The 14,678-nt window shown below is 30.9% G+C and overlaps 1 protein-coding gene across 2 annotated transcripts; it reads left to right on the top strand.

Moving 5' to 3' along the window:
• The first annotated feature begins 223 nt into the window (after window positions 1-223).
• Window positions 224-13,698, top strand: LOC130891819 (membrane-bound transcription factor site-1 protease). Of its 2 annotated transcripts, none has more exons than XM_057796829.1 (11): window positions 224-600; window positions 2,344-3,093; window positions 3,404-3,608; window positions 4,022-4,320; window positions 7,181-7,560; window positions 7,619-7,824; window positions 8,956-9,171; window positions 9,499-9,686; window positions 9,848-10,131; window positions 11,100-11,290; window positions 11,632-13,698. In XM_057796829.1, exons 1-11 carry the CDS (start codon window positions 448-450, stop codon window positions 11,862-11,864), a joined length of 3,105 nt encoding a protein of 1,034 aa, XP_057652812.1. In that variant the 5' UTR covers window positions 224-447; the 3' UTR covers window positions 11,865-13,698. The 2 variants fall into 2 exon arrangements, with proteins under 2 accessions (XP_057652812.1, XP_057652813.1); XM_057796830.1 differs by having other exon boundaries at window positions 255-600; window positions 11,615-12,803.
• The last annotated feature ends 980 nt before the right edge of the window (window positions 13,699-14,678 follow it).

Here is a 14,678-nt window from a genome sequence, read left to right as displayed (position 1 = left end):
TAAAATTATTTTACACAAACATCTATGAAAATTTTGACATTTTGTTATGTATTAACAGAAAATTTCATATTTTCTTGATATTTGTCATGATACTGGTCTTTTTATTGAATTCACTTCATGAATTTAAGTTGAAAATCATTTAGGTAAATTAAAACTTGAATGGAAACCGTCTCTTGAATAATTTCTGTTACTCCACTGATGTATCGGGCTTTGTCGGAATTCCAGTTAACTAGATTGGAACCTATCTTCAGGTCGGTACACTGGCAAATGTCAATCACCTATTAAAAAATATCAACATTCTACAGAAATTCTGGGTTAATTGACAAAGAATGAATATTAAATTAGTTAATGATGTTAAAGAAGCGTTTTAATTGATATTAAGTCCGGAGTGTTCTTTTTCAAATGGTTTAAAATGAATCGAAGAAAAAGAAAGTGGAAAACTTTAAAATGAAGATAATAACGTTCACCCTTCATATAATTCTCATATATTTATTTTCGAATCATACAATTTCATCAGAATATCTAAATAGAAATTATAATGAGACGGCAACAGAAGATTTTATAGAGTCACCTTTATGCTGCAATTTAACAACAGAAAGAGTAAGTATATTTAATTCTAGAACTGTTGGTCCATACTTATACATGTGTTTTGAATTGGGTATAGAGCTTATATTTCATATAAAAAACTAGTGATCTCATAAATTGTTTCTAGTAATATCTACAATTAGCGTCACTATTTGTGTAATGCTCATATTTTCTTAGTTTCAAGGTAATCAATAAAGCTGAAAAATTTATCAGCAATAATCCTCATCCACAAGGTTTTACCAATTTTTAAATTAAATAATGTCTGTAGGTATTATCAATACAACAATATATGTGATAGTTACTCATAAAATAAATATTTTCCCTCTTATCTTTTATTTACATAAGACAAAAATAATTACACATTACACTATTTATAATTTCATTTATTTGTGAACTATTATTCATACATTTTTATAACTTATTTAGAACCATACTTCAGTTATAAGTTTAAATATGTTATTTTAACAAGCATTTAATATATTGAATGCTTATATAGTTTAAACTATTTTATAAACAAATTCTATTTGTAATTTAGTACATACTGAACAAAAGTGATTGAAATGAAAAAGATACTAATCAAAAAACACACAAAAGCACTCTGCAAAATTGGATAAAACAGTGCCCAATGTGTCATTTCGCTCTGTAAAAATCTTATGGCACTTGTTACTTCCTTTCACATCATTTAGTTGAGCTCTGACTATAAATTTTTCACTGCCAATAGAATCAGAATTGTGCTTTTCCATAAATAACAATGTATCTGTACTAATCCACTTTGGTTGTGTAACTACTCTTTCTGATTTGAATGAGTTTTGATCATGAAGAACAAGTGGTATATTTTCTGTGTTTATATCCATTACAAACTTATAGAAATATCACTGACAAAACTACACTTTATAGTTGTTGCTATAAAAACAAAAACACCTTTGACTATTCATTGTGTAAGGTTAAAGATTAACCATAGTAATAAAAAGATTATTTAATTGACACAATTACTCGTTATGTACACCAGTGTTGGATCATTTATGTTTTGAAAATGCAGTTTTATAATAGTGTCATTTGATCAATCTCCTATTGGACCAATATGTCAACCTGAAATTTTCTATACTATGATTGTACCTTTCAATCCTTGTAAAGAATATTCAATAATATTTATATGTTTTTCATTATCAGGTTTGGAACTATTTTTAGCCCATTTGTCCAACTGTCTGAAAAGGAAGAAATTTTAGGAATTATTAGGAAAAAATCAATCAAAGTATCCACAATGTGATTTTTCCCTTCCAAAACTTTTTTTGTTTTATGCAAAGGTTTTTTTCCTTTTCCTAAATTTTTTTCTCTTTTGGCGCTGTTTCAAATCCTATTTTCGACATGATTTATTTACATGCAACTTTTTTGCTTTCATGTCTGAAGGCATTGGTTCAAATCCTGTTATTAATATGAAAAATTTATGTTAATATTTACTAATTGCTAATGTTAATGTGCTATAGTCTTTCGCACTGAGAAAGCTTTTCAATCAAGATGGATCATTTTCAAAAGTTGTATATCTAAAACAATAACATAAGAAAAATCTTCCCTCCATTATTAAGACTTGTTCTATGCATCAATACAGGCTTCATTCAACCAAGGGTGTTTTATAGAAGTTAGGTTTTATCTATGCTTTATTGAGATGCTTTCAGAATGGGAGCAATTAGTTTCATCTTCTTTATTACAGCTTGTTTGTTAATAGGATTATATGAAATTTGTATCTGTTTTTATTTTCAGGTGGCAGTCAATTACTCATCAAAAATAGTTGAAAATGAGTACATAGTGATGTTCAATGCTTATTACAAAAGTAACACAAGAGAAAATTACATCAATACAGCATTAAATTCATCGGGAATACAAAAGTGGAAGATCCTTAGCAGAGAAAATCCAGCTAGTGAATACCCCAGTGATTTCGATGTAGTGATAATAGAAGATAATGATAAACTAGAAGGCTTGAATGCTTTGAATGATCATCCAGCAGTTAAGAGAGTCACTGCTCAACGCATGGTCTCTAGAACTCTAAAAATAAGTCCGTTTACAAGAATTGGTAGAACAAATTTGAATACCAAACCTCAGTTTAGACATACAAACAGGAGGTTATTAAGGGCTATCCCCAGGCAGATAACTTCAGTGTTGCAAGCAGATTCCCTTTGGAATATGGGCATTACTGGCAAAGGAGTAAAAGTTGCTATATTTGACACTGGTTTATCAAGAAATCATCCTCACTTTAGAAAAATAAAAGAACGCACTAATTGGACCAATGAAAAGACTTATGATGATGGTCTTGGCCACGGAACTTTTGTTGCTGGAGTAATTGCTTCGAGTAAAGAATGTTTGGGATTTGCACCTGATGCCGAACTGCACATTTTTAGAGTTTTCACCAACAATCAAGTATCTTACACCTCTTGGTTTTTAGATGCTTTCAATTATGCCATTTTAAAGAAGATTAATGTTTTAAATTTAAGTATTGGTGGTCCAGACTTTAAGGTAAATTCCATATTAGACTTTTTTGCCAATTGTTACCCAATACAACCATGTTAAATTTTAATTATTCAATCTTGACTCTATTTGCTTATTTAGATGTGTGCAAATGCCTATAAAATATATTAGATTTTACTTAAAACTTTTGAGATTCTTTTTTTGATATAAAAATTTTATTGTGAAATGTTCAATTTTTTTTAAATGTTGTATCTTAACCTCTGAAATTCATAAAATCTGTAGAAATGGAACTAAATAAAAGTTTAAAGACACTTCCATGATTTCTGATTGAAATTCATTTGAATTTACACTATTCTAGGATCATCCCTTTGTTGACAAAGTTTGGGAATTAACAGCAAATAGAGTGATAATGGTATCTGCTATTGGTAATGATGGACCTCTTTATGGTACTTTGAACAACCCAGCAGATCAAATGGATGTTATAGGGGTTGGAGGTATCAATTTTGAGGACCAAATTGCCAAATTTTCTTCAAGAGGTATGACAACATGGGAATTACCACAAGGTATGTTAACAATAATTTAAATTTAGTTACCCTAATCCTCAATGCCAATGTTTTTAGTTCAGATTTCACCAATTTTTGCCTTCAAAAATAATAAGTCACATATTTTTTCCTTCTAACTATTCTATGAACTACTCAGTTTTATGATTAAAGTGCCTCTTTATGTAATTCATAATTGAATGAGTAATGACTTGTCTGAATATTTTCAATATTTAAGTTGATTAGCTTTGATCTGTTTCCAGAGTGTTCTGGTTCCTGGCATTAATGATCAATAAGAATTTAAAAAGGCAATTGTGGATTTTCTTTTCTCCCTAATTGTTAATTTAAGTGAATAGAACTGACATTTACACCAGAATGGAAGCAGTCAAAATGCTAGAATTTATCTTTCTTTATATTTTTTATGGTTTTTGTAATAGGTTACGGTCGAGTTAAACCAGATATAGTAACTTATGGTTCAGCTGTTAAAGGCTCTCACATCAAAGGTGGCTGTCGATCATTATCTGGAACTAGTGTAGCTTCACCAGTAGTAGCTGGAGCTGTTGTTCTGTTGACTAGTGCCGTTTTACATCGTGGTGATGTTATCAATCCAGCAAGTGTCAAACAAGCTCTTATGGCTTCTGCCAGAAGATTACCTGGTGTTAATATGTTTGAACAGGGTCATGGGAAGCTGAATTTAATGAAAGCTTATCATATATTGAACAGTTACACCCCTCAAGTGAGTATATTAATTTCATTTTGATTACTTTTGCAGATAAACAGCATAATTTTAAATAAGAACTTGTTATTTGTGAAACAATAACTGCTTATCATTTATATCAAAACTCTGATTATTCTCACTTGTGACTTCATAATTCAGTTCAATGCATTCAGTCTCATAAGTGAAACCTAAATGAGTTTTTACCAGCTTGAGACCGTGTGCTTTAGTGAGTTTTGTGAACTCAGATTGAAAGTGAGGTTGAGGACATTATGTTGTCAGATCTTGTTATCAAAATAAGTAAGTAAGTATACAATATTAAAATTATTGCAAACAGTTATTGATGTTGATAATCTTATAAATAATATTATTTCAGTTATGTTGTTTCTTTCGCTGCGAGTAACAGACAGTTGGATAATGAATGATACTTGTGAATTTTATGTGGTTATTGAGAATATTAATTCATATTATGGATTCCCTTTACTCACTGAGCAAAGACGTAACTCTTATAAATGAGTATCTCAGTTATAAGAGTATAGAGTCTGAAGACATGGATTTTTTAGGAAGGAAGTTTAGGAAGTAGAAGGAACATAGAAAGAAGATTTACACTATCCAACATAAAATACTGACAAAGTACTTGGAACTTTTGGTTCACATGTGATGATTTACTGATCAGTTTAGTTTAGTAAATTTGTATTACTTTATTGTTGAATTTGGATATGATTAAATGTCCGTTCTCTAAACATGACATAATAATTATTTATATATAACAGACTAGAGATGAATAATGTATAAGTGAACATAATAAGTTTTTTTTTAATGCATTGACATGTTGTAAATATCAACTTACTATTTGTTTTTTTTATATATAAATATACTGTGCTCATACAATAAATTTGGTAAAAAGAACCAAATTTAAGACAGTAATTTAAAATTTATTATGAATCTAGATCTAAGAGATTGTTTTGGGTGTTTTTCTCTACCCAAAAAATTTTTTTGACAAAATTACTAGAAGTGTTGTTTTAAAGCATTAGGACAAAGAAATTTGACAGTTAATAATAGATAATAGAAATAATAAATTGCCTTGCTCACTTACATGCGAACAATTTGTGCCCTGTATAATATGTACATAATTTTTTAATTAGTCAATAGACTAGAAATACTTAAATAAAAACCACTTTTTCAATTTATTATATTTGCAAAAAACAAACATTCGAGATTTAAAAAACATTCTCAACGGACCGAATATAGTAATCAAAAGGGCCATATCCGGCCCACGGGTCGGTTTTTGCTCACCCTTGCAATAGACTAATGGATTTGGAAAATAGAGGCATGTTTTTGCTCTTAAAACTTGTTTTAAAAGCATTTTAATCATTTAAAATAGGGATTCCCAAACGATTTTAGTAAGAGACCTCTTTTTTAAAATGAATTGTTACTTCGGACTTCTCATAGTCAAATTACTTCACAAGTTCTATACAAAATACTTGTATGTATGTACTTCAGAGTGTCATGTACATGTGAGTAATAATAAAAAGAGACAGCGGGGAGTAGAGTATACTAGAGTCCACAACGACTACTAAAGTCACGTTTTCTAAATTGGAGAACGAAAATGGACCAGTGCGCGAGCAGAGCGTGTGGCGCAACCGTATAATCATCAAGCCCTACCGGCTCACCAGCCTGGTGACAGAAGTCAAGAAGGCCAGACTCAGATGGCTAGGCCACTTAGAATGTGTGTTTGAGGAGCGGGTGGAGCGCAAAGCATACCGGTAGAAGCCCGACGATCGACTGCTGGGCAACCGCGTAAACGAAGGCCGGATGATGTCAAAGAGGATCTTCGCGGGCTAGGTGTGAGGGGGTTGGACCGTGATGATTCAAGGAATGTGGTGGTCGAGGCCAAGGCTCTTTGAAGGTCGAAGTGCCAGTGGTAGTAGTAGTTTATTTTCCTCAGGTGTTAGATATGTAACCGCTAGTGCTGTTGCTTAAATTTTAATATTTTGAGGTGTAGTTCTTTAAATTAAACGAATATATTCTAATAACTACACTATATTTTTCTTCCTAAATAACAAAATCAATATTGATTGACCATAATTATTTTCATATATCTAGTTGAGTTTTCCATTTTTCTCTCGTATTGATGTTTTGAATTGCAACAACTAACTCTGTATTAAGGTTGTGTTGGTACTTTCAGATACAGATATGTAGTAGTTCTGTACTAGTTGGCAAACCACTATAAGATATGTTGATACTTGGGTCAAAATCTGAAAACAAATGGCTTTGATATAAAAACACAAACAAATATTCATTAAGATTGAAGTATTCAGAGTTGTGAGGGAAACGGATCGAAATATCAGGATTTGCTTAATTGTATGAATCTAAAGAGAACTTTCAAGTATTCATTATTTGATTTCATAATTTAAATAGAAGCCAACGACTAAGTAGCTTCACTCAAATGGTACAATGATAACAATTATCATTAGACCCATACAAATTTCTTTGTGTTGCTGTTAATCTCTTAACTTGTATTTTCCTAGGTGCTATCCCAGGTTATAGTTTGTGGGTTACCTATGATTTCTTTTTTAATGAAGAAATTGTATTGCTTTTTGATAAAATTTCTGACTTTTTGTGACTTCATTATTTCAAATCGGTAGCTATAGTAAAAGAAAAGTAGAATGAAAGATATTCAATGAACATTTTAAGTACAAAAAACTGTACTAAAATTCTGAAATATTCATTCTAAATTATTTTTGTCAGTAAAGTGTAAGATGATACATTCTTATTCGTTCCTGTGATATGTTTCCATTGTCATAATGGCATGAAACCAAATTATTAATTTCAACGTTTCTTAGAATGTCACAAAAATTAATGATTTCAACATTTCTAGGCCAGTCTCAGTCCCAGCTATATCGATCTCAGCGAATGCCCTTATATGTGGCCTTATTGCACTCAACCTCTTTATCACACTTCAATACCAGTTATAGTAAACGTTACTATCTTAAACGGCTTAGGAGTTTCCGGTCGCATTGTAAATAAACCACAATGGCATCCTTATACTCCTCAGCAAGGTCATTTGCTGGAAGTAGCGATTACTTACTCGGAAATACTGTGGCCTTGGTCCGGATGGATGGCTGTACATTTGTCTGTTTCTAAAGAAGGATCTGCATATGAGGGATTTGCACAAGGTCATGTGATTGTTACAGTCGAATCACCGCCAGGAAACGGCGAATCAGAAACTAGACAAAGTATAGTTAAATTACCTATTAGGTATTAATCATTAAATGATAACACATCATATCTCCTATCATGTTTTTTATTGTTCTAGAGCGAAAATTATTCCTGTACCGCCTCGCCATAAAAGAGTACTTTGGGATCAGTATCATAATTTAAGGTATCCTCCAGGTTATTTTCCTAGAGATAACCTCAAAGTAAAAAACGATCCATTAGATTGGAATGGCGATCATATTCATACGAATTTCAAGGATATGTATCAAAATTTAAGAAATACTGGGTATTATGTAGAGGTTTTAGGTAGGTTTGAAATTTTCTTCAATATAGTGTAGTATAAACAATGTAAACGATACTACTCTATAGTGATTTATGATTATTAATATTCTAGGGGAATATATTGGGTTGAGATTAAACTTTATATATAACTAGTCTTCCGTTATAGAAAGTCCACTGCGTCTGTTTGTTCGCGATAAAGTAACAAGCTACCGAGCAAATCTTTATGCGCTTTCCTCCAATATATATAATGAATGTGTAGGGATATAATCAATAGGCGTCTAGGAGCTTTTGTCAAAATAATATTTATACCTACCTTTTAAGTGTACATTATTATACTCAATCTATTTTTTAAAGAATGGGGTAACTGTAAAATTATTTTGACCGCCATAGTATGAATCTATCAGTTTGTTACCTTAAGCGTTCGATTCTCATTGTTATAAACATTTTACACCGTATTCGTATAATTTAAATGATTATTTTTAGAGTCATAGTGGAATTAATAAATTCAAGAACGTTTCTCACACTGCTGACGGGGTTCCCTTGATGCTATAATGCTGATCATAACTTAGCGAAAATCTTATCTTTACAACTTATCCTGATCCTCATACAAAATAACTTCAGTATCATAGAATCGTTTAAAAGTATAGGTAAACAAAAAAAATTACACCAAAAATTGATGCATTGTAATTCCTAAATAAAACCGGTTACAGAATTAAATAATATTGAGAAAATCATGAATGTAAATAGGGTATTATACGCAATTTGAATTATTTTTTCTATAATTATCAGGTAGGTACTTTTAGGAGAGTTTCTGGTGCCTAGACAGCAGTTAGTTGTGAGCTGTTCAAAGTCAAATTATTCTTAAATAAGAGTTTTGTGAACAATAAAGTATGTGGCAACCGTGACTTCAAGATCAACCATCAACAAGTAGATTGCAGATTCGGTAAATGTCCTACTAGAGCCTAGCATATAGAAAGACAAGACAGTTGGAACGCCAACATCTATCAACATATGCTCAAAAAGTGATTTTAAATTTTTTCAACTGTTCTTGTAGTTGAGTAATGTCTAGAAGAGATGCTATCTAGGAAACAATGTTTTTGACAAATGACAAATAACTCGTACAAGTTAACGATAAATAGAAATTAACATTTTTAGGCGCCCCTTTTACTTGTTTCGACGCATCTCATTATGGTACTCTCTTAATCGTCGATCCCGAAGAAGAATTTTTTCCTGAAGAGATAATGAAATTAAAACGAGACGTAGATACAGGTCTTTCGGTTATAGTTTTTGCAGATTGGTATAATGTCACTGTAATGAAGAAAGTAAAATTTTATGATGAAAATACTAGACAGTGGTGGATGCCGGACACGGGTAAGGCACATAATGGGAGATACGAATGATAATTCTCCTCATCAGTTTAGGGTATTCATTAGACTAAAATCGTAGGGTGTGTGAAATTAATATTAATATTCATCAACTCATATGTATTAACTGTTATTTACAATTTACATATCAATTTCAGGGTAAAATATAATTAATTATTATTATTGTAGATTGTGCTTTGCTACAATTCTCTAAAATACATTATCAAATAATTAAGACTGCTACTTACATGATACTCTGTTTTTCTTACGACACAGTTTCATAATTAAGTTATCCCATTTCCCCTAAATTACTAGTTATTCATTTTATTTATAGGTGGTTCCAATGTGCCTGCTCTTAACGAATTATTGTCATTGTGGGATATCCAATTAGGAGATAGAGTTTTCGAAGGAAAATTTTCGTTAAACGACCATGATGTATATTACGCTTCTGGTACTTGCATTAGAACGTTTCCTAAGGAAGGGGTGGTAATAGCCAGAGAATTGTCCGACCAGGGAAGTGAGGTAAGATATACAGTTTCAGTAACATGCTTTTGAAATTAATTAAAAGGAAATTTGATATTTCTTACCTTATTTGATGTTAGTTTTTCTACACGAATATTTTAATTAAAAAATATCAATAGTAATCGCACCTTTTCGTATATTTTTTTATTCTGATTTTATAGATATTAGGCGAGTCTGACACAACCAAAAACACGGTACAGATTCTAGGTTTAATTCAGACTAAATCGACAGATAAAAAGAGCGGTAGAATAGTCGTTTATGGCGATTCAAATTGTATAGATTCAAGTCATTTGGATACGGCCTGTTATTGGATGTTAGATGCAATGTTAGAATATACGGCAACCTCACATATGCCTTCTGTGTTCAAAGATAACCAATTGTTAGATTGGGAGGATTTAGCTGATATTGGAGTTCCTCATCGAATGGAAGGAAACCGATTGTACAGGTAAATTTCTAGGTTAAGTGTCTAAAAAGATTACAAAAGTCTGCGATCATAAAAAAAACTATAATATAACGATGATACAATTTAATATCGAGCATTAATTTACTTATCCAATGGTATTATGTTTGTCAAAATTCACAAGTATTTTCACTCGCCCCTAGTAATTATTTCACAAGAGAGGGGAAAACGTAACACCTAAAAAGATCCGACTATTACGAATTTTATTTTATTGTGGAAAAAGTATGTTTTTGTTTTATGATCAATTATTTTGACATAGTAATTTCCCATTTAAATTTAAAAGCATTGCACAAATGTAATCCAGACAGAGATACAATGTCTTCTGTGTAAATTAACTCACCCCTGGTGCGACCCATTGTGATCTGTCATTTAGTTGAAGAATACAAAAGTGTTCCTTTTTACCCTCCATTAACGTATCCTCTAGGATTACCATATATCCGTCTTATATTAATGTGACTATGAAGAATTATAAATTTAGCTACTTAAATTTAAGGTTTATTGTACTCATTAAGATTTATGGTATACGATCTTAATGCCTGCAGACGCCCAATTAATTGGGACCCTTTTCTTTGGAGAAGTGCAAGCCTGTGGAATCAGCTACCAAGACAAGTCTTCACCGTATACTACAGTCTAGAGATGTTTCAGATCAATATCCACATCTCCAAATGGCAGGCACCACTCGGAACAACTTGAGTGTAGTAGGTTTTGCCCTCTTGCTCTGGCTTTTCTTATAAAAAAGATGTTTTCAAACCATCATGCTATTTGAAATGATACATAAAAATAAAAGCCTTTCAACTTTCAAGTGTAAATCACAGATTACCTATATTTAGTTGGTTCACCACTATGTTATTTGTTCTGATCAAATTAGCATCATTTAGAGGTATACATTTACTAATTTCACATACTCTACAGAATATTGGCAGATATGAATTTTATTGAATTTCGTGTTTTAGATACTCAAACGTTTTAGAAAAAGTTCTGGGAGAGGCTCAAGCTCGACCAATACCACCATGTCCACATTTGATATATACTCAACCAGTACCATTGAATGTATCGGCACCCGGCAATCTTTATCAATCTCAAAAATTGCTATCATTAATAGAAGACGTTAACGTTGTTCTACCAATAGATAACAATATTAAAGGTAAGAAAACTATATAAAACTGTATAGTTTGGTAGGTTGTGTGTCGAAATGCATGTTTATTGATTTATTATGACATATTTCCTTACTGCTTTTAACGACTCTCTCGTTTATCAAACATCACAAAGTCTTAAAAGTAAATGTTTGTACATACTTCTCATCTATATTTAATTTCAGTTTACTCAAAATGACCTCAACAGCATAATTCAATATATTAAATTAAGACATAGATTTTTTAAAATGAAATATGTGCTTAAAGGCGGATAATTGATATTATATCTTTTTTCAATCGAATATTCCAGGAAACATTCCAACAATTAAAATCAGATTAAATTATTTTTCAGATGCTTCCGGTTTGGATAGCAAAGGAGAATTTTTAGAATGGAGTTGGCGCAACAAACCGTCGAATGTATCGAATAAAAATGAAAGTTTCGATCTTACCCTCACCCTTCTCGTATTTTTATCTTGTATCGTTATATATTACAGCGTAAAATGGTACAAACCAAAACCAAAGAAACGAAAGCTGTGCAAAAGATTGTTATCTATCGTTAATTGTAGACGCACTTCAACCGTTTGAGATTTTACTTATATAACTAACAGTTAGTTACATTTTTTAGGAAGCAAAAGATGAAGTTCGAAATATTTCACAAAAGCGGATTTTTTTTGTCATTATGTGGGAATATACTTCTCTTCGAAATGATGGACATTCGGATTCTTATATTTTTTATAAAGTAATTTTTTTTGACGATTCCATTTTGTAGTGTTCATGATTGTATAAATCACAACCTTTAAATTTGCCTTCTGGTTAAATGAGAGAAATATTTAGTTGTTTATAATTTGAGACTATTATTGGTTGAATTCAAAAAAATCACAAGATTTTTAGGCTATACAATTATTTTGGTTATTATCTTTTCCTCAGTAATTTAACCATTGCCTATATGCAGTTATTCGGATTCTTATATTTTTTATAAAGTAAATTTTTTTGCCGATTCAATTTTGTAGTGTTCTTGATTGTATGAACCTTCAAATTTGCCTTCTGGTTAAACGAGAGAAATATTTAGTTGTTTATAATTTGAGACTATTATTGGTTGAATTCAAAAAAATCACAAGATTATTTAGGCTATACAATTATTTTGGTTATTATCTTTTCCTCAGTAATTTAAACATTGCCTATATGCAGTTATCAAATATTCTGGCATTCTTGAATGTGTGAAGAGCTTACAAAATATTCGAGATACAATCGGATTGGCCTTCAAAGCTTCGATGACAAAAGGGTAGGAAGTTGACAAATGGAAAATGTATCAATCTAGTATAAGTTATATAATAGTTTTATTTAGCAATACTTGAAAGAAGAATATTTTAAAGAACAAACATTTGTGAAATATTTAAACTTAACGTTTCTTTCTACTAACGAAAATGGCTTTTAATATTAGAAAACCATGGTGATCAAATGTAAATAGTTTTATTTTTATTTTATGGTGAATCTAAAATAAAAAATTAACAACTGAAATTGAAATTTCATTTTATTTCTATTAGAAATCTTTGAATAATAAGTTTTAGACTGGTTTATTAAAAATGGAACGCTGTAATTATACATTTATATACATTGTGGTCGAGAATTATGCACGGATCCACGAGGTCCCGGCAGGATGACACGAGGACATATCGGAGCATAATTATTGTTTGATGAAGTATGATTTTTTAGAGGGGATATAGTGAGAAATTGACTCATAATGATCGTGAGCGCTGTCATAAGAAAGTTCAGGAGTATGGTTGTGACCCTTTTGAGCTGCGGTACGACCAAAGAAGCTATGAAGAATTACAAGAGTTTAGAAGCTCACAATATTATATTACGTATTTTGATATAAATAGCTAGCAGCTATCTAACGCAAAGCTCGGAATATATCTTAAAAAGAGAATATTTTGATATTTTATTGCCACAACCCCACAACAATCATTTTTATTATCAAGTTAGGAAAAACTTTGAAAAGTTATCTCGTGAATAGTGATTCTAATGTTAAGTATAAATAAACATTACTTGTGAAATTTGTTTTCTTTTCCTCTTTGAAGGATAATATTCGACCAAAGATGACTTTCGATATAGTACGAATTTAACTTCTGTTCCTGACATTTGCAACGAGTGTCAAAGTATACTTACGTTTAATATTTGTCGTTTATCCAGTATGAAGTATCCAGATGCGGAAATTTCTATTGGGCGTACGTGTACCTGAACCATAAATGTATGTAACTGAAAGGAAAGAGCGTTATCATCTTATTTTGCGAAATAATAGTATATTTTCTTGGTATCAGAAAAATGTCAATTATCTCAATGAAAATAAAAATTTGAGGAAACAAGTGCTAGACTTATCACCTTTGATGATTCAGCGCGCTGTTTGGACCAAAAAAGAAAAGATTTTTTTGTCGATACGTTACTTTAGATTGCATTGATCACTACACACCTCAATCTATGGAGTGTAGAGATACATAATCAGAACCATCTCAGTGTATCAAAAAGTTGATAGGGAAAAAATTATTATGACGCTTTGGTAGCAAGTGGCAAAATTTTAAAAAACAGCGTCAGAAGTTATTGGAGTAGGATAATAAATTCAATTCTTATTTGAAAGTCGTCAACTATTTTAACAACAATAAAGTCAATAAATTCACAACAATATAATAACCAAGGTTTATAAAAAAAGCATGTTCATATAAAATCACTTACCATGTTTTTTGAAGAATTTTAAAAGTCATAATTACCAAATTATTTTTGATTACGTAAATAGTTGAGATTCTAAAGACTGTATTTTATCTCAACTACACAAGTCAAGTAAAATATTAAATTTTTCAACCCAGCACACTCCACTTCATAACTGCTGAATTCGTATCATTGCTACTTGCTACTCTAGCACTATTTTGGTGAGTTTTCGAAAAATAATTTGCTGTTTACAAATAGACACTTGTTCAGCTTTTCCCGCATTCAAGACAGTTCTCCTTGCCTCAATCAAAACTGCAGTCATCTGACAGTTGTTACATATTATAATAAATATAGTTTCATACAATTATTATGTAAAAGAAAATTAATAGAGTTTTGAAGGTGTAAATGAAAGATTAAAAAAGATGGTGATCTATGTTTAAAATGACATACAAACATTCGAGAAAATATAAAAAAAACCGATATAGTGGTAGTTTTATAAAAATTATGTAATTATCTAGGGTACTGTTGCCTCAGTGCACACCTGAAGATGTTAGTCTTAAACTATACAAATTTTTTACAGAAAAATTTAATGATAGACAGACATTATATTTTATAAAATTTCAAATCCGCGGGAATTTTATATACACATATGTTATTTCTGCAAAACTGAAAATTATATTCTTGAGAAGGCAATTTCTA

The sequence above is a fragment of the Diorhabda carinulata genome, chromosome 3 (assembly GCF_026250575.1).
Source record: "Diorhabda carinulata isolate Delta chromosome 3, icDioCari1.1, whole genome shotgun sequence".
Classification (NCBI taxonomy): domain Eukaryota; kingdom Metazoa; phylum Arthropoda; class Insecta; order Coleoptera; family Chrysomelidae; genus Diorhabda; species Diorhabda carinulata.
Note: the sequence above shows the minus strand (reverse complement) of the source record. Positions and strands in the feature narration are given on the sequence as shown.